A 22,749-nucleotide genomic window follows, 5' to 3' on the forward strand; every position below is an offset into this window, starting at 1 on the left:
AAATCTCCTGATCGGCCCCTTCAAAAGGAAATCTGCAGAGCTCATCTTTTTAATGTTTGGGCTTAAGGTTACACTTATATGAAGGGTACTAAATACCTAAAATGTGATGACATGTTTGTGTAGAATGTATTTTTGTATTTTCACACTACAAATTTATATTTTAATGAAATGCTTTTTCCATAGTAGGTATTTTATATTTATTTTGATGCATTTGTTGGGCATTTGTGATTTGTAACAGGATGTTCCTCTGATGTATTTGTGTCTGTATCTCTGTGATCTGTTCCTCTCTGTTCTTCCTCCCCTGCAGGCTGAAGTGCGGCCTGTTGTTGTTGTTGGGATGTTAACTCGTGTAAACACCTGAGGAGTTAAACGGCCCATCAGAGCGTCTCTGCAGAGCGCCAACAAATGAGCGCAGGGTCGCTTCACGGCGGGGAGTCTGCTCGGCTTCACAGCTTCCGAATCGCCCTTTTCTCACCTAATGAGAAAGTCTCGATAAGAGCGGAGACAAAGGACAGTTGGTGGCCTGGAGAGTGGAGATTTGCTCGTGTAAGAGAGGCCAAACACACCTGGACTGGCAGCCAATGAGCAGAGTTCTTTGGGTTAGAAAGAGATTTTACGCACAAGACTTTTACACGCAGCTGAAGACGCGGTTTTAAATATGTGTCTTGGTTGAATGTGTGGATCACTGATGTCCGTCAGACTGCGGACACTGAGCCGGCGAGAGCGACCCGAGACCCCGGTGTCCTCCTGCACACACGTTGGCTAGAAAATGGAGTGTGTGCCTTTAAGGCGCCCGACTGCCTGTCGCTTTCTGCTGCTGCAGCGGAGAGACTGACGCCCTGTGGACACAGTGGACAGTGGAGCGACGGCGGAACAGAACAGCGTCCTGGAGGAGTTCAGAGACAAAACAGACACTCTGCCCGTGAAAAAGAAAAGTCTCCAGCTCGTCGACAGCGTCGTGGTGAGTCCGAACCTCCTCTTGATTTTGTTGTTGTGTCTGTTCTCTGCGCTGGATTCTCCTTAAAGCTGCGCGAGACTGAGACAAAGTTTTGGTGTTAGCAGCGATGAAAAGAGGTGAAGAAACGCGTTCATACTGAGGGAGCTAATGTTCCTCACATGTTCTCCCCTCCGTCATGTGAAATGAGAGGTGAAGTGTAAAAACAGTGAAACGGTGTGTTTAGCGCGCTAAAATAGCTGGGCAAAAAAAAAAAGGTGAAGGAAGCTGATGTTGCCAGATGTGTGTGTTGTTGTTCCACAGGAACGTGAGTCTGTGTCCTGGCTTTGAATGAAATGTGACGCAGGCCTTTTAGAAATCTGATGCTCGCATGTCAAAGTTTGCTGTTTACATTTCCATCTACTGTTTGCGGCGTTTTCAGCCCTTCTGTTTGAGTTTTTGTGCTAAAATTCAGATTTCAGTTGTCACAGGGTGGGTACCAAATATCCTGTTCTGTATGAAGTGCTCAAATAAAAGGAATGCAGGTAAAACAGGTTATTAATTAATGTTTGTTGGTTTAGTTTAAAGGGGCAATTCATTCCAAAATCAAAATTAACATATTTTCCCTCTTACCTGTGGTGCTATTTATCTACCTAGGTTGTTTTGGTGTGAGTTGCAGAGCTCTGGAGATATCGGCTGTAGAGATATCTGCCTTCCCCTGAATATAATAGAATTGGATTGCACAAGAGGAGCTCAAAGTGCCAAAAAAAAACTCTTAGCAATCAAGACCCAGTTACTCAAGATAATCCATAGACAGTTTCATGTAGGAACTACCTTATTTCTACTGTTAATCAGCTGTACCACCATGCAGATGGAAGTGTGCATCTACTCAAGGATGAGAGGCTCTTGCTTGTGACAGGGCAGGATGTAAACATTAACGGCATCCTCCTCAACTGAGCTGAAACCTCTCGTCCATGAGCAGATGCATGCAGACGGTTGGTGGACTGTAGAAAGAAAATAACTCCTGCATGAAAGCGTTCACACATACGCCACTGAATTTCTCTTTCAAAGCAGTTGTTATGAACCAAACAACTGATCAGTTAATTGAAAAAATCCTTGACAGATCAGTGGATAATGAAAGTATTTGTTTGCAGCCCTGTGCTGTGCTGGCAGCTGAAGCCGTACTGTACCTGTCCTCCTGTCAAAATGTCTGTTTTACAGTATGGGTGTTGCCGTGTGGCGTTGAACTGGACTTTTGGCCAGCCTCCCTCATCATCAGGCCATGATACAATATGACATCATCCACCAAAGTGGTCCTGATGTTGTCAGAAATAAGTCTCTGTCTGTCGCCTGGTTCCCTTCTTCGTTCTCGTCCTCATCCTCTTGCTCCGTTCATTCTTCCTCTCACTCTTCACTGCCTCTGTGTTTTCAAAGTTCTCACAAAAGAGCTGAGCACAGCTGAGGTCTGTTTGTAGAGCCAAGGCTCAGACTGATGCATTAGTTGTCAGTGTTTTCGTGTGTGTTGCCAGATTCCAATATATTTTGCTTTTTGAATAGAATTGCTGTCAAGACAATGAGAAATACTCCTGCACACAGTCTTACTTACTGGTGAATTATTTCATTAGATTGTGATCAAAACGCTGATACACCCAAAGGAGCTGCCTCAATAATCTAGTCACCCTGTCAGAGGGCTGCAGAGATTGGTTTGACTGATGATCACCTGCAACCACTCAACACATCATCAGTCATGACAATAGTAGTGCAGCACAATTAATAGCAAAATAATCAGAATTGCAATATCCAAATAAACAGAAATTGCGTGCAAGTGTGTGACAAAACAACATTATAATGAAGTCCGGTAGTGCTGCAGAGAACAAATCAATGCATGTCAAAATTGCAATATGACTTATTTTTACCATATCATGCACCCCTAGACAATATCATTCAAAAGATACAAAATGACATATCATAACAAATCTTAATCAACATCCATGTAACCTCAAATGCTCCAAAAAGTATTTAATAAATGCCATAGGGGATATTTTAAAAAAAGTTGTGCAGAACAGAGAAGATCAATAAATGATATTTAGTAAACGCCGCAACTCCAGAATACACCAAATGGTATTGGCTTATATCTAATAATCAAAACATTTTTCAGAATAGAAGTGTTTTCCTAATCATTCCAAGATAGATCATTCTTCAACAAAGTGCTTAATGTGAGAAACTGTATAGTGTTTTACAAGAAGCGTGTTGAAGAATTGGGTCGATGCTTTTGTTTAAACATGTTGTTATTATGTGTTGTTGTTGCCCTTTTTAGCCTTGGTGTTTGAGTTTTAGCAGTAAAATTTAGATTTCAGATGTCACAGTGCAAGTACGAGATATCCTGTAATGTATTAAGCACAAAAATAAAGGGAATACAGGTAAGAACATGCTATTTATTATTTTTGTTTTGTTTGAAATCTGCTCATTGATCAAGATGCAAAGCGAAACAGATCATTTTTACAGAAAAATCAGCCCTAGCTCCGTTTGAGGAAACCCTCTGTGCTGTTTTACATATTCAAACTGTGGTGTGTCTTTTGTTTTCTGCTCTTCGCTCCTCCTTTTCTGGAATGTCAGTGATGAGGTTTTGTTTATTTGTCTCTGAGGTCCTGTCCTGTGTCTTGTGTTGTTGTAGGTGTTTCCAGTGCCGTGCTGGTGAGCCGTCAGGATGAGGCCTGGTCAGCTGATCCTCCTCCCCGCCACCGCCGCTCTCCTCTTCCTCCTATCCGGGCTGTCTCTGACCTCTGGCTGCAACAAAGCCCTGTGTGCCAGCGACGTCAGCAAGTGTCTCATCCAGGTAAAGGGCAACACACACTGAGAGCGCTGGATGCTGATTGTTGCCATGAACATGTGATTTTCTGCACAGATTTTCTGACTTGCATTCAGAAAAGTCACCCTAAATCCTCTGATCTGAAGAATTAATCCCCTGATATCATTTTCATACTTTAAATTTGAAGTTTAATCTTTGGAATTGTGTTTGTTGATGTCAAACGACTGTTTAACTACATGAAAATGTGGTTTGCATTCCCAGACATCCCACTGTTGTTTTAAAAATGAGTGAACTTAACTGAGCTTTTCTGTTGATTAAAGAGGGACATTTCTCTGAGTGCAGACAAGTTGAAGCGTTTCATCCTCCAGTGTTACAGCTGTTTTGTGTAAACAGAAACTGTTGTTTCTCTCGACAACAAGAAAACAAATTAAATGTTGTCTGCAGCCGGAGTTGAGTTCAAGTGAAGAGTGTCGGCAGAGCAGTCAAAAACAAACTTGTTTTAATACTGTTTAAATTAACATTGAATGGATAGTTTGGATTTTTTTTTTTAAGTGGGTATGAGGTATTTACCAACAGTCAGTGTATTAGCTACAGTAGATGGCGGTTGCCCCCATTTTGAAGAATCAGCAGGAGCACTGGTGTAGGAAGCTAAACAACGAACTGCTGTGGACAGGATCAGCAACAAAACATATTTTAGCCACCTAAAAAAAAACATTTTAAACGTATGTATTATTTAGAATATTTTCATCACTTTACTTTGCCATCATATGGTCTTTTCCAGTGGGGACCTGCCATTATATAAGCCAAATATCACTCTTTCCAAAGCAACCAAACTCCATTGACAAAATCAGTAATTTTACCTCACAGAACATGGGAGTTGCTGGTCTACCGCTGTCTTGATGTGTTAGTTTATTTATGTTATTGTTTGACTTTGGTGAATCCAAATAACCTTTTAAAACACCAAAGTCATGCAATAACACAAACAAGCTAGGCAGTGTAGACCAGTAACTCCTCTGCTCTGTGCATTAAAATGACTGATATTGCCAATGGAGTTTGGTTGGTTTGGAGAGAGCAGTATTTGGCTTATAATACGGTGGTTTCTCAGCAGAGAAGGCTGTCTGACGGCAAAGTAAAGTGGTGAGAACGTTCTGAAGATATGGTGCATCCCATTTACCTTGGAAGTCAGAGCTGGGATTGATGGGCCCGAGTTGACCACTTTGGACAGTCCTGGGTTTTTACAGGTGCTGGAAATCCTTGAGAATGCTTAAATCTTAATGTAATGTTTTCAAGGTTTGAAAAGTGCTTGCATTTTGGATAATGTGCTTGAAACCACTTGAAAATGTAATTGCATTACTTTTAAAATAAGATGCTTCCAGTCAGAGAGAGCATAATTGCCTTGTGATTTAACTTAATGAAGAAATTAAATGGGGACTAATAGTTATTAACCACAGCTGTAAAGTGCCAGAAAAGCTTCGTAAGGCTTGAAAAGTGCCTGAGTCTGAGAATCTGAATCCTTGCTGGCGGCATGATGACCACCATCTACTGTAGGTAATACACTGCTTTGTCTCATCAATCCCCACTTCAAATAATCCGAACTATCCCTTTAAGCAACTATGTTTCGTGCAGACACTTCAGATAAAAACAAATATCCAGCTGTAGCCAAATTCAAGCTGAAATCAGTCTGTGTTCTGATGGAGATCTGGACCACAGAACAAAGATGGAATCTGTTGAGAAGAATGCAGAAACATTCCTCTGATAAGCCAGGAGAACTCTGGAAGGGAAGTTTTCCCAGAGCGAACAGAGATATAAATCTAACTGTCCGGCTTCATGCACACCTGCTCTCTACCTGTGAGACTCCTGCAGGTCAGATTCGGGGCATACTGTCTCAAGAGCAGAGGATTGTGGGTAAAATTGCATGCCGGTTCTCTGATTTAGGTGAGGTTTCCTTTTTCTGCTCTGCCTTGTATATTTTCACATCAACCCCTTTCTGATGTTTGACTTGTGTTGACTTTCTGGCGTCACTTCCTTTGTGTCACTTTTTCCCCTCATGTCTGCAGCTCAGTGGGTGAGGGGCAGAGGGGGCAGAGGGGGCAGATGGGTGGTACCCCTCAGTTAACTCACGTTCTGTCATACGTTCTGGTTATTTTGAGGGAAAACATGAAGAGAAGTGTTGGCCTGTCTTTCCACCACCTGTCAAGTCAAATTTGAGCTGCTGCTTGTCCTCTGTGTGTGTGTGTGTGTGTGTGTGTGTGTGTGTGTGTGTGTGTGTGTGTGTGTGTGTGTGTGTGTGTGTGTGTGTGACCTGCTGTGTGTTTAGTGGCCCTGCCTCTCCCATTAACATCTTTAAATTACTGTGTTTAAGCTCAGTGACCATTTCACCTGTGTGACCTCAGACACGGTGAGAGTGAGCTGTAGGTATTCTTGCAGGTAGCTGAGGTAGATCTGGCACAGAAAGTTGAACTTTGTGTGCAAATATTAAAGATTTTTGTTCAGAAAAAAGAGAGAGAATCGGGGTGGAATAGAACAAAAGATGAAACAGTCAGTCGGTTATTGACAGAATTATATTTTCTGCATTTTAGCATTTACTGATGTCATTGTGTAGAATACAACTTGAGATGTTTATTATTATATAGTGAATGTATTTAGCCCAATGCATCAATTTTGATTATTGATTTATTGCTTTCTTTTTTTTTACTGAACATTTACCAGTTTCAAATGTGAGAATTTGATGCTTTGATAAGACATTATAATCTTAGTCTCTTTGGGTTCTGACTGTGTATCAGACAAACCAATTCATCACTGTGGGCTCCGGGAAATCTGTGACATTTTTCACTATTTTTTATATATTTTAAAGGTGCTGTAAGCAATTCTGGAGAAACAAAGTTTGAGATTGTTAAGTCTTATTCCCAGGTCATCAAATACTGAGGTGATGAGTAAAATCAGTTCAGAAATTCAGTTTCAAACTGGCAAATGTTTTGGAATTTTTGCTTACTAAATTACTTAATTAGTTAATTGTTCATCAAAATAGTTGGTGATTAATTTCAGTCAGTCTATTATTCAGTGAGTGTAAAGCTGCAACAATTAGTCAATTAATCAATTAATTGTTAACTATGAAATTAATCAACAACTATTTTGATAACGGATTAATCATTTAGAGTCATTTTTTGATGACGTCACGTTGTGCTTTTGGACCATTTGCTGGCACTTCATAGACAAAACAATTTGATTAATTGAAAAAAGTATCAACAGATTAATCAATATTGAAAATAATCGTCAGTTGCAGCCCTCGATGAGTGCTTGTTTCAACACTAGATGACTTTTTTCACCCATTGTCTTGCACACTGGATTTGCAACCTGCAACTTTGCAGTAATTTTCTAGACTACTTAATGTCAGTCCTCACAGGAAATAAAGTCTCTAGTGGCCCATTCTTTTTTTTTTTACAGACTGCAGGCTGTGGTTTTCAGCATTTTTTTGCACAAAGTTGTTGGCAGCAAAACCACCAACTTCTGTTCTCTCTGGTTCAGTTTCTTTAAAACTGAACGCTCCTGTGATCTATGGACCATTTGTGGCTCTGCTTGTTCTTCTTTTACTTCCAGGTGGCTTATTATTTCGCCTGATGAATCATTGCTCAGAACAACAAAGCTCTGTAGCTTCCGCGACCCCGCCGACACCAACTCGCTAGCTGTCAGAGGCGAGAGCGATGGTGCGTGTGCCGTGGAGGAGAAACTTTTCCTCCTCTGTAGAAGCTCCATGTTGTTAGTGATTAGTGGGATCTGCTGTCTGACGCTTGCTTTTACGCTCTGCTGCCATCTCAAGTCATTTGTCTGAATTCCCCAAAACCCCTGAGGGTGGGAGAACATGAGGAGGAAGGGGAGGGTAAGGTCAGGAGGAGGTGTGTGTGTCTGTGGGGGGAGGTTGGTTGAGGGAAATATACAGTTGGGAGAGATTCACGAGCCGCAGCTCTGTCCAGACCAGGCTGTTTAGCAGGGTGGGGCAGCGGATTTCAAAGTGAACACACAGCAGCGGTCGCTCGGCAGGACGAGGCAGCACATGTTCACTTTCTCTCCAGAGTCCTTTTGTCTCACTGCAGCCTAGTTTTCACTGATTACAGCAGAGATGCGGGGGAAACCTAATAAGAGTCTGTGTGTTTTCTCAGAGGAAACTGTTGTTTGTAGGGTTGCAGCCACTGATTGTTACATTGTGTTTTCACAATAGTTCCTTTAAAAACGTCCTCCAGTCCACTGAGTTGGAAAATTGGAAACTTTTAAGTTGATCTGCCTTAAATTTAGGTTGCATTAACGTAAACCGCTGATTTGAAAGCAGTCAGATTATTGGGTACATCTGATTTGGAGCAATTGTGTTCATATAAGTTGCTCCAACTGTTGTCTTTTTTTCAGCGTGTTGGGCAATTTGCATAATTAGCATAATTAGCTCATTATGAGGTCAAATACATAAGAAAATAAAAAAATCGTCACTGGCTTTCCAGACTAACTTTATTTTAATGTTATTGACCTGTGTAGTGCTTATACAGTATGAGAAATTTCTAGCCCCCTTGCCATGACCTTATTAGCATATTAATAATTAACAACACTGTAAAATCCTGGGAAAAAAAGCCATTTTTACTAGTATGTTGTTATTATTATTGGTATGGTATTTTGTCTTTATTGGTCTTGAGCTGATAATATACAGGCAGACAGGAAGAGAGAGGAGACAGAGAGGTATGACATGCAACAAAGGTATGCAGCCAGAATCAAACTGTAGATGATGCACCAGCACTAGTTGATTTAAGGCTTATTGTCCTACTGCAAGCATGTCACCGTCTTTGGATGAAAGTCTTGTGACTCAGAGTTTTGGCTCTTTTGATGCTTTTATGTCAGTCGTTTAAGTTTTCTGTTATTAAGATTCATGACTTCATGACTGTTGTAATCATTAGCTTTGGGTTAAATCCTCAGGGAACTATCAGTCAGGAGTGAAAATCTTAAAGTACAGTGAACACTCACAGATTTACTTTTGCATTGCTTTGTTTTTTTTTTTTAAAGGAATGGTTTTACATTTTGGGAATTTGTTTTCTTGACTAGAGTTAGACAAGGAGACGGATACCACTCATGTCATGATACCGTTCACCCAACAGCACCTAAACTTAGCTATTAAAACATTATGTCTTGTTTGTTTAACTTGTAGACAAACAGAATTGTAAAAATGACAATTTGTAGTTTTAGAGGGTAACTATTTCATGACATACAACGGTTATCCATCCATAAACAGTAGGAAGTCACTGAACTGGGTGTTTGCTGCTAAGACATAGACTAGCAAAGTAAAGTCCTCACAAAACTAACTAATGTTTTATGTCTATGTTTGTGCATGGGTTTAACAAAAAAACATTTATTGAGTTAGCTTTAGACATGTTGGTAGGCACGTATTTTAAAATCGGACAGGACCAGGCTAGCTGTTTCCCTCTGCTTCAAGTGTTTATGCTAAACTAAGCTAAACACCTCCTAGCTCTCCCTCTAAAACCAAAAGTTTTAGTTTTTACACTTTCGCTTGATTTGGGATTAAACAAACAAGCTAAAACATGTTATTTACTTGCTTTGGACAGACCCAGGCTAGCTGTTTGCCCCTGCTGCCTCCACTCATTGCTTTATTTATGCTGACGAAAGCTAATTACCTTCTAGCTCTAGTTTACTACTCAAAACACAGATATGAGTGGTATTAATCTTCATGTCTATGGGTGAATATCGGCAAGAACGTGAATATGAACGTGAAAATATTGAACTGTTATCTAGAGGTGCTGTTTTTCAACTTCCCCCCTGGTTGCAGTGGCAGTGCAATGCTAAGCTAATCATTTCCTAGCTCTAGCTTCACACTGAAAGCACAGACATGAGAGATATTGATCTTCTTATCTTGAGGTAAATGTTGGCAAGCGTATGATTGTATGTTTCCTAAAATAATGAACTGCAGAGTTGAGGTGCTTGAATTAAGGTTTTGAACTTTGGTGTGATCCAAGCTAGCTGTTTTTGCCTACTCCTAGTTGTTGTGCTAAGCTAAGCTAACCACCTCCTAGCTTTATACTGAAAGCACAGACAAGAGAGGTATCTTCTTATGTTTTATGTAAATGTTTGTAAGAACATGCATGTTTCTCAAAATGTAGAAGCACTTCATTAAAATGATGCAGTTGCTTGTGAATTTCTTCCTGCGTCCAGTCATCATGCTAATCTAAACTAACCACCTCCTGGCTCCAGCTCATGTAGATTAAATTAATAAACCACTTCTATTTCCATGAAATAGTATTCAAAAAGTATTTTTTTATTAGTGAAATATGAGCTTGATGTTTTTCCCTCGGGGCAGCTGTTTAGTTTTTTTTTATAATTCCACCTTCGAGAGTCATAATTACTCATGGGATCAGATCCTGATCAGAGGTTTGGGGATCGAGAGGCTAGTGATTAAGTGAACTGTGTGTGGTTTTGCAATCCCTCACTGGTGAGTCATTGGAGAGTCTTTTATCATCGCCGAGACTGTTTACGTGTAGGAGATGGCCTCTGCAAAGAAGATATAAAGGAGGAGTGGGGGGGGGGGAAAACAAAAAAAAAAAATAGAAAAGAAAGCAAAAGGGAAGAGAAGGAGATGACATGACGAGAAGAAGAAGGCGGGACGAGAGACTGGATGGAGAGAAAAAAGCACAGGAGAAAGGGAGGGCAGGAGGGGGGGAAAGTGTGTTGTTGGGGGGGAGCAGCAGCCATGTTCTGTTCTCCAGGTGTTTTCTTCTCCCTCCCTCTGTTTCTCCCCCTCCTGCCTCCCTCATTGTGGTGACCTTGACTTAGAGGAATGTGCTCCCTGTTCTGTGTCAGGAGAAAGCAGAGAGGGGGGAGAAAGAGGAACTCCTCCGGCAGTCTCACCCACTTTTCAATCCCACCTACACGTTTCAGTTTGCTTCACTGTCTCTGTGTCCCCGGGGACGAACTGAGGTTGAGGAATGAAGGCTTTTTTTTTTTCTTTTTTTTTTCGTGGTTTAAGTGTTTGCAGAAGAGTTATGCGATCTGCAGACGTTTCATGTGTTTGGATGTTTGTAGAAGCTCATGTAATCATGTTACCTTCCTTCTATAAAAAGAAACATGAGAAATTTTCTGCAAAAGCTGTTTTTTCTGTGTTGACAAGGCTGTGTATGAAGCATCACAAAAATGAACCCAGTGAACTGTACAGATCTCTATTTAAAAACATTTAGAAACAGTTCACCTGAAATAATTTCAGTATAAAATTTATCTTCTCCTCACCATAAACCAGCAGTTTGTAGAAAAATAAAACCTTGGCACATTTCAATTGGTTTGGTTCTTTTTTCCCACAAACAGGAATCTCTTTAATTTCAAATTGTAGGCAGCAAAAACATAATTGCTCATAATTGTTTGCAACATGAAAGTGTTTATAGTCGGAGCAGGTTACATATGTAAAAAAAAAAACCTCCTATAAATATCTAAATTTCCACTCTAAATTTATCTTAAGTTGACATGTTAGTCTTAAATTATTTGTCTAAGTGATGATTGAGGGATTCACAAATAAATCATCTTATCTACCTGCTGTATCATATTTGATACACACATTTTAGCACAATTTTACTACAAAATAAGGTACAAAATATGAAGTAATTCTAGGTTGTTAGATTATTAAAATATTATTAAAATATTAATGTTATTTGCACCACAACGTTTTCAAAATGAGCAAAGATTTCTCTGCAAACAAGGTGTGAGTCACTATACATGAAGACAGCCATGTTGGATTTTGCACTGAGAGGGCAGCTGCTGCCTGCAGTGCATTAATATCCCACCAGGGGCCAGACAGCATGTCTCAGATTGCATACAACAGGTTTTTCATTAAAGTATTGATTATACTGATGTTGTGCAGGTCTCAGAAACTCATGTATCAAGTATGATACACTAGGGAAACACCGATCCAACTTTTTCCCTCATGACTCAGAGCGTTTGACGATACCAAGATCTGATTTGAATGGTCCTTTTCCACTTCAGCCCGGAGGGCATGACGTCCACGATTTCCAAAAACAATCTGAAATGTGGACTCTTTCTACTTTGTGTCAGTCCTTTTCAGATGAGCTCAGACTCAGAGAAGTCTGCAGCATTTCTAGATGTTGTTGATATGACTTTCACGTTGCCTGGTAGAGTAGAGAACTTATATTTGTAGACTGTTTAACAATAATTGTTTTCTCAAGTGTTCCTGAGCCCATGTAGTGTCCTTTATACAATTATGTGGGTTTTTACTGCAGTTTTTGATGCAGTGCCGTGGGCATTGAAAGTCGGTTTCACCCCTTTCATGCAGAGATTTCTCTGGATTCAATCTTTTAATGATATTATGGATGGTAGATGGTGAAATCCTTAAATTCCTGCTGTTCTGCGTTGAGAAACTTTGTTCTTAAACTGTTGGACTATTTGCCCACACGGTTTTTCATAAAGCGGTGACTCTCGCTCCTGTCACCCATTAATCTGTTTACCAGCTGAATATTCCAAACAGGTGTTTGTTTAGCATTCCTCAGTTTTCCCAGTCTTTCATTGGCCTTGTCCCAACCCCTTAGAATGTGTTGCCGGCATCAAATACAGAAAGGGTGCTTATTCACAAAAAACAAGAAGATTTATTAGATTAAATATCTTGTCTTTGTACTGTATTCAGTTGAATAGAATTCGAAAAGTATTTGCAAATCATTGCATTCTGTTTTTATTTACATTTTACACAATGTCACAACTTTTTTGGGAATGGGGGTTGTACGATTTTTAGTACTCTTAACAGAACAGGTAACAATTAGTTAAAAGATATCTACAGAATAAATTATTTTTGAGTTCCTAGATTGTTACTACCTTCTTCCCCAACTTCACATCTTGTTCCCTTTTACGATATTATACCTACATGTATGTACTGGTGCAGACTGTACCAGTACACCATTAGTACAAAACAGTACGCTGTAGGTTGGGAAGAGTTATGTTGATAAAATTAAAAATTCTGGTGCAGTGATTTTTTACATTTTGAGTTTCATTATTGGTCCTTTAATTGTAATTAGTTCAAGTTCAATCAGTTGTTTTTGTCACAATTGTGTTTCAAAATGCCTGATCAGTTCAACTTTGCTCAAAACTGTAGTGGGAAAAAAAATATTCCCAACAAGCTAGTCAGTGTCATTTTAATAAAAATGCACCTGTGCATCACACTTAAAATTAAATTTCAAATTAAAAGCTCCAGGTGTGATGAGCACAGTGGCAGCATCAGTTAAAAATCACACAGCAGACAGAACACAACATGTAGACCTGCTGCTCAAACAGGAGACTTACCTTTAAAACATAAACAGAGCAACAGCAGGTTTGCTTCATGTACAGTAATTATTATCAGACACAAGCCGTTACAGGACAGACCAACTGTACGCTGCAGCACACGGCATGTGTGCTATCTATTGAAGTATGTTCACCCGTCTGCAGAAAACTGTGCTCAAAAAAATATTTCCATTCACGAACAGAGCAGGCTCTGACACGTCAAATGTCACAGCATTCAAATCACTTTCTTGAATGGTTTTATGCCTTGGCTCAACCGTCAGAATATTTTACAGTTAACAATAAACGTTTTTGACCAAAATGATATCAGGCCACTGAAACAGTAAACGGTAAACTTTTAATAATTCACAAGAACTAGAAATAAAATGAAACACAAAGAAAGCAAAATATACACATGTATTAAACTTGAATCAAGATAAATGATAAAATAGACATAAAATGCAGCCTAAAAAGTTAACAAAAAAGATTTGCATAATTAAAAAAAAATCATATTGTTGCATATTGAACAACCTACATGTCAATATCGATATTGACCCCAATATAGCTTTGACAGGTTAATATCAGTCAACCAATATGTCGGTCAGATTCTAGTACTGAACTTTACACTTTTACTCACTCACTTGACATTTAGTGAAATATTGTGCTTTATAATAAACAGATTTTATGAAACTTGCTTGTTAATGTGATCTTGAACTGACTTTTCTGTGCTATAAAAAATAAAGTCAGAAGAAAAGGAAAAAAAAGTATTTGACACAAAGAAAAAGTTTGATCATTCCATTGTTCTGTTTTTTTTGTTTTTTTTTACTGCAGTGGGATCTGAGGAAACAAAACAATGGAGCTAAAGGCAAATCTCAAGTGATAACCCTAATTTAGAGCCCAAAAAGACTGAAATATACCAAGAAAGAAATATGTTATGATGGCCAGAATTTGCCTTTTACCTCCATATTATCAGCCTGTTTCCAGACTTCTGAACTGCTGCTCAAATCTTTGCATTTATCAGTAATTGAAGCAGTGATGAAGTGAAACAAAATGATTCAGGCTAATTTTCAGGCGACCACACAGTTTAATCCACAGTGTTTTGGTAGCAGATGAGTTGTACTGAGGATCAGTGATGATGATGTTTGGTTGATCAGTCCGTCCTGTTTGCAACGTTTTGCTGATTCATGTTCGTTTTCTTGTGTGTGTGTCCTGCAGGAGCTGTGCCAGTGTCGTCCGTCTGATGGGAACTGTTCGTGCTGTAAAGAGTGCATGCTGTGTCTGGGGAACCTTTGGGAGGAGTGCTGCGACTGTGTGGGTGAGTGCGGCAGCGTCTGATTTAATAGCAACATCATTTAAAAGCTGACCGCGGGTTAGTCAGCATATTATTTTGAACTAGATGGTTTAGCAGGTTCAAACAGGCAGTTCAGTAAGACACAACACATGGCTGCTGATGACGACTGAGCTGAACATCTGTAAAAGAGATCACTGCCAGACATGACTGCATTTGAGTTGCATAAATGTGAATTTGTCAGGTTTGTCCTGGACTGTGGCATTTAAACATTTGTTAGGCACAATTTAAAGTCACTCCAAAATCAAAACTACACATTTTTCCTCTTTACTCTCTCTTTTATTCCATTTTTGCTCCCTTTTGTTTTAACTGGCAGATTTTATTTGACCCACTCAGAAATGTTTAATCTGGATTCTACTATGTAAAGTACTTACTAACTTTGTTTTTGAAAAATGCTGCATAAATAAAGCTTATTATTATTATTATTATTATTATTATTATTATTATTATTATTATTATTATTAGTCAGATTATTTTTGCACTTGCATTGGTGGTTTAACGCTGATTGGCCAATATGTTTAAATTATGCATTGCTAATTAGTTTACCATTATATGTATATATTATTATTATCTTTTTTTATTCGGTGCCTGTGGCTTTTAATGTCAGAAAGCCGATAGAGCAGTCGAATGAGGCTGGTTAAGTTGCAGTACAAACAACAAGCAAGTATGTAATTTGAACAGTGTAAAAAGATTTCATTATGTATAATTGAATAACGTTAAATACAGATAACAGAAAGTGGAAATATGATGAGCCCTGTGATTGATCAGACTGATTATAACATGTTTAAAATGATTCTGGCACTAGTTTCTTTCCATACATGAGACACAGCTCTGTCTCAATCTTGTTAATCTCTCAGTCACCTGCCGCTGCTGAGCACTTTCTCCTGTGAAAAGCCCGTGAAAACTGAGACTGTGGCTGTGATGCACTTGACAGTTGAGAAGCTCGCAGGTTTAAAAAGGAACCAGTTTGTTCAGAGTGTCGCTGCTCTGATACAAGATGAGTGTGAGCTGAGTGAAGCCAGATACCGAAGGTGCCTCTGAAAAGTGACACCGTGGAGGTTAACACAGAGCAGAGAGGAGCTCTGTTCATCAGAGCGTAGGGGGACATTAAAGGAATATTGTCACTACTAAACAGCATGTACACATGTGGACAGGAAGTCTCGAGGTTTTCCAGAAGATCAAAGGATGGAGAAGCCGGAAGAGAGAGGGGATGAGGAGGTCGACCTGCTCAAATGAACTTTGACTCTCAGCCTCCTGCTGAGGTGTGGTGGGGGGTGTAACTCCCAGCGAGATCCAAAACAACCGGGTTTGTGAAACGAAAAAACATTCGGCTGGTTACCTCGTCTCTTCTTCTGTATCCTGCTTCACATCAGCAGAGGCGGGGTCAGGCACTGGAGCAAAGAATGAGGGCACATTTGTCAACGGAACAAAATGTTTTAAAACTCAAATTTAAAGACCTGATCCTAAGATTATGAGACAATGGGCCCCTGGACACAGACATATAAGGGCCCCCATGCCCTGCTATGTAGGCGAAAGACACTCAAAACATTATTATCATTTTAGAGGCCATCTTTTGGTGGGGTTTTTTTGTGTCTCTTATCAGTGGTTTTGCTACTCTTTGTGGCTGTTTTGTGTCTCTTTGTAGTCGCTTAACTTTCCCACAAGAAATATTAACAGTGGCTATACTTAGTACTTTTACTTTAGTTCTTCATGTAGGACTTTAAATGCAGGATTTTTACTTACTAATTAAATATTTTTACATTGTGGTATTAATGCTTTTACTTAAGTTCTGTTAAGGGTTAAAGGTTCTGAGTTCTTTATCCATCTCTGAAGGTCACACAATGTGATTGTTCACCAAATACGGCGAAACACCGTCACTAGTGCTAAGACTTATTTAGCTGAGTCACCAGTTGACAGGGTCGCTCTTCAGACCAGAACACCGGTGGGTCTTGTGTTTACATTAGCAGGCATGTAGCACAAAATAGAAGTGAAAGCAGTGCTGTTTATTTAAATGTGAGAGGGCAATAAAACTAACTAAGATAATCGTGATCTCAACATTGATCAACACAATCGTGATCATCATTTTGCCCATAATTGTGCAGGGTCGGTGCCACCCTTGGCTGCCCCTCTGGCTCCGCCCCTGCAAACCAGTAGGCTCTCAGATCGGCTTTGACAGACAGATATTACTGTATGTGCTGACAAGGAGGCTTTATTAAAGCGCTTTGATGTGGAACACAAATACAAGTTTCTGACACAGAGCGCTGAGCTCGCTGCTGCTGCTGCTGCACAGATGTGGTGGTGGTGGAGTTTTCCTCTTGGACAAATCTTTTTACAACACACTTAGGATAGCCTGTAGCTTTAAGCGAGTATATTTCTCATTTATCTGTGTTTTTTTTTTCTTCCAGCGCTAGCCTTATGACCACTTTTAGTAAGTTTCCACTCTAAACACGTTATCTGTGCCAAACGCTAGCTACTTTGAAGTGTGTATCTGAAAGTGGTTAGAGCAGCCCAGCGGAGGAGCAGAGAGGAGAGGACAGTTTGTATTTTAGAGGAAGGGAGGAGGAGGAGGAGAAGGAGGGAGGGAGGACCCATGTGTATGCTTTATCTAAAACAGCTGCTCTGGCTCAGCCTTTAGCGCTGTTCTGTAATCCAATTCCTCTGTCAAACTCCGTTCCCCATTAAATGATTTAGCCATTAGCTATAATTCACTTTGACTCATTTAAAGGGTTAGGGAGATCATATCTGAGGATGTGGGGACTTTGTCAAGTGATTGCTACTGTATTTGGAAATTAAATGAAGTGTTAAAAGGACCTTAATTGAGACAAGATACTCTGACAGCCGTGTGGTTTCACAAAACTGCCCCTTTGTGAGTTCAAATCACGTGTGAAACCACTGAACTGTTAACCATGTTTATTTGGAGTAAAAGTATGATTCGCAAATAAACTGCTGTCTTGCCCAAGTGCTTAAAGGGTCAGTTCACCCAAAAATCACAAAAGGGAAACATAAACTTCACTATCAAGACACGCCTCCTCCACAATCAAGGCTACAAGGTTGTCAATAGTATCAAAACTTTTTCAGTGTCACATTTTAAATGATACAATATCTGTCAATTGTAGTATTTTTAAAGAAGAGGGGGAAAAGTCTATTTTGTGTGCCCGGGACTTTTTTAAAATTCTTTTTGCTGTTGTATTGAAAGAAGTATTGTTTTTGTTTAGGTTTGGTTTATTTATAGAATTATTGTTCCAAAGTTTCAAATTCTGGTATCATGACAGCTCTACAAAGCTGTAACAAGCATCGAGGATTAGCAATATGTTAGAAAACAGTTTAGCCTCTGGGGCAACAGCCAGGGTTTTGGATCTTCTGGTGTAGCCAGTGGGTATCTGGATAACGGATGTCTGTGCCAAGACTTCCTCCTCTGTGCGCTGGTCACTGTTTACAGTCCTATACAGTCTCAAGAACAAGAATGTAGTTCTTCCAATCGTGTCCAAGATTGGATCTTGCCCTCTTTTTCTCTCCACAGGGACTGTTTACCTGTATTCAGCCAAAACCTACTCAGACAGCAAAATGTGCTGAAACGTTTTTGATAACAAAATCTTGTTTCTGGCCTACAGATTCTGCACTCATATGCAGATATTTATTTATGGAGACTGGTGTGAATTAATAACATGTAGAGAGGTTTACATTCAATATTTTGCAGACTAAATGTTTTTAGGCTGAATTAGTTAGTGAGGCCTGGATTATGTCCGGTGATTTCTCTTTTCTCCATTCACCTCCATTGTATTGGGCAGGTGACAAATATTTTATCCCAAAACCTGTGTAAATGCAACCAATGCTTTCTGCAAGGCTTAATAGATGAACAATTAGGTAATGTTCATGAACTGACCCTTTAATGTCTTTGCCCATCTTTTCATGTCAGGGATGTGTAACCCCAAGAACTACAGTGACTCACCGGCCACGTCTAAGAGCACGGTGGAGGAGCTGCACCGTCCGATCCCCTCGCTGTTCCGCGCCCTCACAGAAGGCGATGCGCCAATCAACATGATGGTGGTGTCGTTCCCCGTTGCCGAGGAGCTCTCCCATCACGAGAACCTTGTGTCCTTCCTGGAGTCACTCGACAACCAGCACCAGAACGTCTCCGTTCCTGGCAACAGCATCCATGCCAGCTACGACACTCAAGGTAACGTTCACTTTTCATTAGCTTCTCAAATCTATATTGATCCATACTGAAGGCTGCTCTTCTGTGGAAGTTTGAGATTCCATTTTTCAAAACAAAATAAAGTGGACATCACATTTTATGCAAAGTAAAAATGCATCCCTGGTGTCTCTAAAGACCCCCAAAATATGAGAAGACACCATCTTCTCCTCTGAGCAGGGAGATGACCAATCAGAGCAGACTGGGCTTTTCAAGAAGAGACGCAGGAGCTAAAACAGAGGGTGAAAATCAATCAAGTATAGAAAATCAATGTTTATGAACATTAAAGACTGTAAACCTACTCTATCAGAACATAAACACACAAAAATATGAACACAAAAAAATTGCATTAAGTATTCCTTTAAGTAATTTATCAAGAAAAAGTTCAAACATTAGCTTGTTCCTGCCCATCAAAGGTTAGAATTTGCTTCTTTTCTTTGCTTTGTTTCATAAATTAATTACCTTTGAATTTTAGACTGTGATGAGCATTTTAAAATCAGATTATTAAACAATAAAACAATGGTGAGGGATCAATATTAATTGCTAGTTGCAGTCCTATTGGAGAGAGGCCGCCCAGTTTCCAGTTTCTGATGGACCTGAATCAGGAGTGTTTAGAGACTTAAACCCCTGAAGAGAACTCGCATCACATCCAGATCACTAATAAAGTTTCTGAATAAGTTACACTGCATGTTAAACACAGGCTTTCCTCGCATGCTTTGTTATTACATAGTTTTCTGGTCCTGTCAGGTCCTGTAAAATTTTTCATTTGCATTAATGCACTCTCACTGAGACCCGTGGTAATAAAATCAGACCCAACCCAGAGCTGTAGTCAACTACAAAGTCTTGAACTACGACCAGCTAGGGCTGGGTCAGGTTTTCATTCCTTCAAATGTCAAAAGGCCTGTAGTTCAGGGAATTGTAACTGTGTTGAAAGAGTTGTTGTGCTGCCATTTTGGTATTTTCATTTGCGGCTGTTTTGGCTGTCTACCTCTAAGCCAGTGCTATTTGCTATAAAGACGTTCTCATAGGAGTGTTCCCACAGAGCTGAGCAGTTAACTCATTAAGCTCACCAGCACATATGGTCATACTTAGCTGCAGCAAATTAATTTCACCCGTGTAAGTAAAAGTAGGAAAATCAAGGGTTAAAGGTAATTGCTTGTTTTTATAAACCATGTTTACTGGAGCTGTGACTCAAGCCTTTTTCTTCGCCTGTCCTGTTTTTATTTCAGAAAACATGTGCACAGTGGTCTACTTTGACGACTGCGTGTCTATCCGTCAGTGTAAACTTTATTGTGAGTCAATGGGAGGATCCAAGTACCGCTGGTTTCACAACGCCTGCTGCCAGTGCATCGGACCCGAGTGTGTGGACTACGGCAGCAAGGCGGTGAAGTGCATGAACTGTCTCTTCTGAAGTGCGGGCACACGTTGGTACCAAATGTCTGGGCCGTATACCAGAGGACTGAGGGCAGAGGAAACTATGACTGTTATGTGTTAGCATTCCTCGGTTACCTTGTAAAATATCCCCGACACCCCTCCTCCTACCCTTGCAAATTGTTTTTATTCTGCTGTTATGTTCCACTGTATATTTTTAGATATGTTTTCAATAGTGTTTTTTACTAGAGGTGTATATGAATAATGTATTTTTACAATTATGGTCTGCTAAATCCCAGTCTCATGCCAAATAAAGAAAAATTTGGTGACATGGACTGTTTTGTCTTACAGAAAGGTGTCTGATTTTAACTTTAAATTCTACATGTTTTTTTTTTTTTTACCTTTATTTAGCGATGCAAGTCATTAAAAACAAATTCTTATTTACAATGGCGGCCTGGCATATATCAGCAAGTTAATTCTAAGACTTTTTAATGGCACCATTTAATTGGATTTAATTTCATTTTGCTGTAAAACTAAACATCAAATGTGTAAGCATAGTCTTCTGAGTAAATAAGTAAACACCTGTCCAAATATGTTTATTAACAAAAACCTAAAAGTCCGACAGGATAACAGAGGCATTCAATTTAAGCTTGTGCTTGGAGTGAATTTTAGACCACTGTTAATTACAGCATTTAATAAATAAATATTTAAGACCACAAGCAGAATTTAAGACTATTTAATGCTTTTTAAGGCCTTTTATTAATAAAAATGCAGGGTTTTCACTGGTCCTTAAAAAGTCTAAAATAAAATTTTAGGCCTTAAAATGTATTAAAATGCCTTGAATAAAGTTTTGACAGGTCTTAATCAAACATCTGAAAGAATATTAGCAGAATGCTTGCTAACTAGCTAGCTAATGTACTTCAATCATTAGCAAGATACTTAGCCGGTATTTTGTTAACATAAATCTGTATAGGTTGCTTTTACAGGCATATTGTGTATCCAAGTACAGGAAACAGGAGAGGAGAAAATTAACAGAGGTTCTGCCAGATATCAAACTTTCTCAACTGTTAGTAGAGCACAGAGCAAAAAGGGTCAGCAAAGGGTTAGTTGCATTCATAATGATCTTAAAAACATTTCTTAATTTAACTTGTTGAAACCTGCAGAAACCCCGAAATGTGAATTTAAGACATTTTTAGACTTTGTAAGGACTTGTAGCCTCTCTGTTTTAAAATATTTAGCTGTTTTCTTAAAAAGAAAAGTGTAAAAAGTGTATAATATGAGTGGAATAGTAAATGTTTGTCCACCCAGTTGCCTGTCTCCAGCTCTAATCTTAGCCTAGTGTTGCCAGAGTCAGGAAACGCATCATTTCCTGGGGAAACAAAGTTGTTATTATACCATTCTGGTCCACAGGTGTTCCAGTGCTCACTGACCGTCTCATGCAAACGGAGGGGAAAGGGAGCGTTTGCTGATGCCAATCTCTCACCGCCACACACAAATGCTCTTTGTGATGCCAGTGCATTTTCAAAAGGCAGCAGGGTGCCCTATCACTGATTCTGTTCCCAATTGGCATGCGACAGCAGTTTGCACAGACTAATGTACCAGACGCACAATGAGACCTTGTTTGTCTTTTTTTATGATATTGAATCACGACCTCATTTCAGCCATTGCAGCTGTGGGTTTGGAGCAGACGGTGCCAAGATCAGAGGACTAATGTGTTTCATATGTCAGGATGACCACCAGTCCAACAACCACAGCGTTTGGGAAAGTACACATGATTCAGAATAGCAAGTGGTTTCACCAAATTTAGATTATAGCTGGTACTCAAAACATTGTTTGACAGTTTCTCTTGTGCAACAGCAGACTTGTGGTTAAGATCAGAGCGAGACCACAGCCTAAACATTCTTCATTAATTCCAGATCATTCTTGGCCAGAGAAACCTACTTAGACTATACATTTGTGGTGAAATCATCGGCCAGATTTCAAACACGATGAGACTTCATATTGGGAGAAAATCCAGTCTTGCAGCGTTGTGCACAGAAAGCAACCTACTGCTGAACATCAGCAAAACCAAGGAGCTGTTTGTTGATTTTTGGAAAAAAGAGGCAAAGACACCCTTGTCAACATCAGTGGAGCTGAGGCGGAGCAGGTGAACAGTTTTAGGCTCCTAAAAATCAAGATCACAGAACACCTGTGTCTTAAAGAAACTTAAGAAGAAGAAAGAAAAATTTCCATGGTTGGCAGGTTTACTCAAATGTTATGCCAATAAAGTTACTAATTACCTGCTAAAAATGTTCTCTGTAAACTAATCCAAGTATCACAATAGTAAAATAATGCAACTTGATTACTTTCCTTTACTTTTGGATGATCTTGGTATGAAATATAGTGAAATTGTTTATTTGTTTTTGGGGCTGCATTCGTCATCAATTAATCAGATGATTATTTTTCTCAATGTATTGATAGTTGTTTGGTTCATAAAATGTCAGAAAATGGTGAAACATGTTGATCAAAGCCTGAGATGACGTCCTCCAGTGTCTTGGTTTGTCCACAACACAAACATTAAGTTTACCAACATACAGGAGTTAAGAAAACAGAAAAGATTGATTGATTGATTGATTGATTGATTGATTGATTGATTGACTGATTTAAAGACAAAAATGGCAAACTTCCACCCAGTGAAGCTTTTTTTTTCAGAAGAGGCCATGATAATGAACTGGCAACTGTGTGTGCACTGTGCATGGTAGTACATTGTTCTTTAATTTAAAATTATAATCATCGCCCAATCATATTGACTGGAAACA

The 22,749-nt window shown here is 39.5% G+C and overlaps 1 protein-coding gene across 1 annotated transcript; it reads left to right on the top strand.

The window, feature by feature from the left end:
• Positions 1–534: 534 nt before the first annotated feature.
• twsg1a (twisted gastrulation BMP signaling modulator 1a) lies at positions 535–20,286 on the top strand. The gene is made up of 5 exons (XM_084731676.1): positions 535–961; positions 3,609–3,770; positions 14,256–14,355; positions 18,305–18,565; positions 19,810–20,286. Exons 2-5 carry the CDS (start codon positions 3,642–3,644, stop codon positions 19,989–19,991), a joined length of 672 nt encoding a protein of 223 aa, XP_084587802.1. The 5' UTR covers positions 535–961; positions 3,609–3,641; the 3' UTR covers positions 19,992–20,286.
• Positions 20,287–22,749: the final 2,463 nt, after the last annotated feature.

Source organism: Lutjanus erythropterus, chromosome 12, assembly GCF_056507025.1.
Source record: "Lutjanus erythropterus isolate fLutEry1 chromosome 12, fLutEry1.hap2, whole genome shotgun sequence".
Classification (NCBI taxonomy): domain Eukaryota; kingdom Metazoa; phylum Chordata; class Actinopteri; order Lutjaniformes; family Lutjanidae; genus Lutjanus; species Lutjanus erythropterus.

Excerpts from the sequence above, each read along its gene's own strand:
- twsg1a (XM_084731676.1), top strand. The coding sequence starts at position 3,642 with ATGAGGCCTGGTCAGCTGATCCTCCTCCCCGCCACCGCCGCTCTCCTC. Across the intron at positions 3,771-14,255 it reads TCAGCAAGTGTCTCATCCAG|GAGCTGTGCCAGTGTCGTCC; the intron begins GTAAAGGGCAAC and ends TGTGTCCTGCAG. Across the intron at positions 14,356-18,304 it reads GGAGTGCTGCGACTGTGTGG|GGATGTGTAACCCCAAGAAC; the intron begins GTGAGTGCGGCA and ends TTTTCATGTCAG.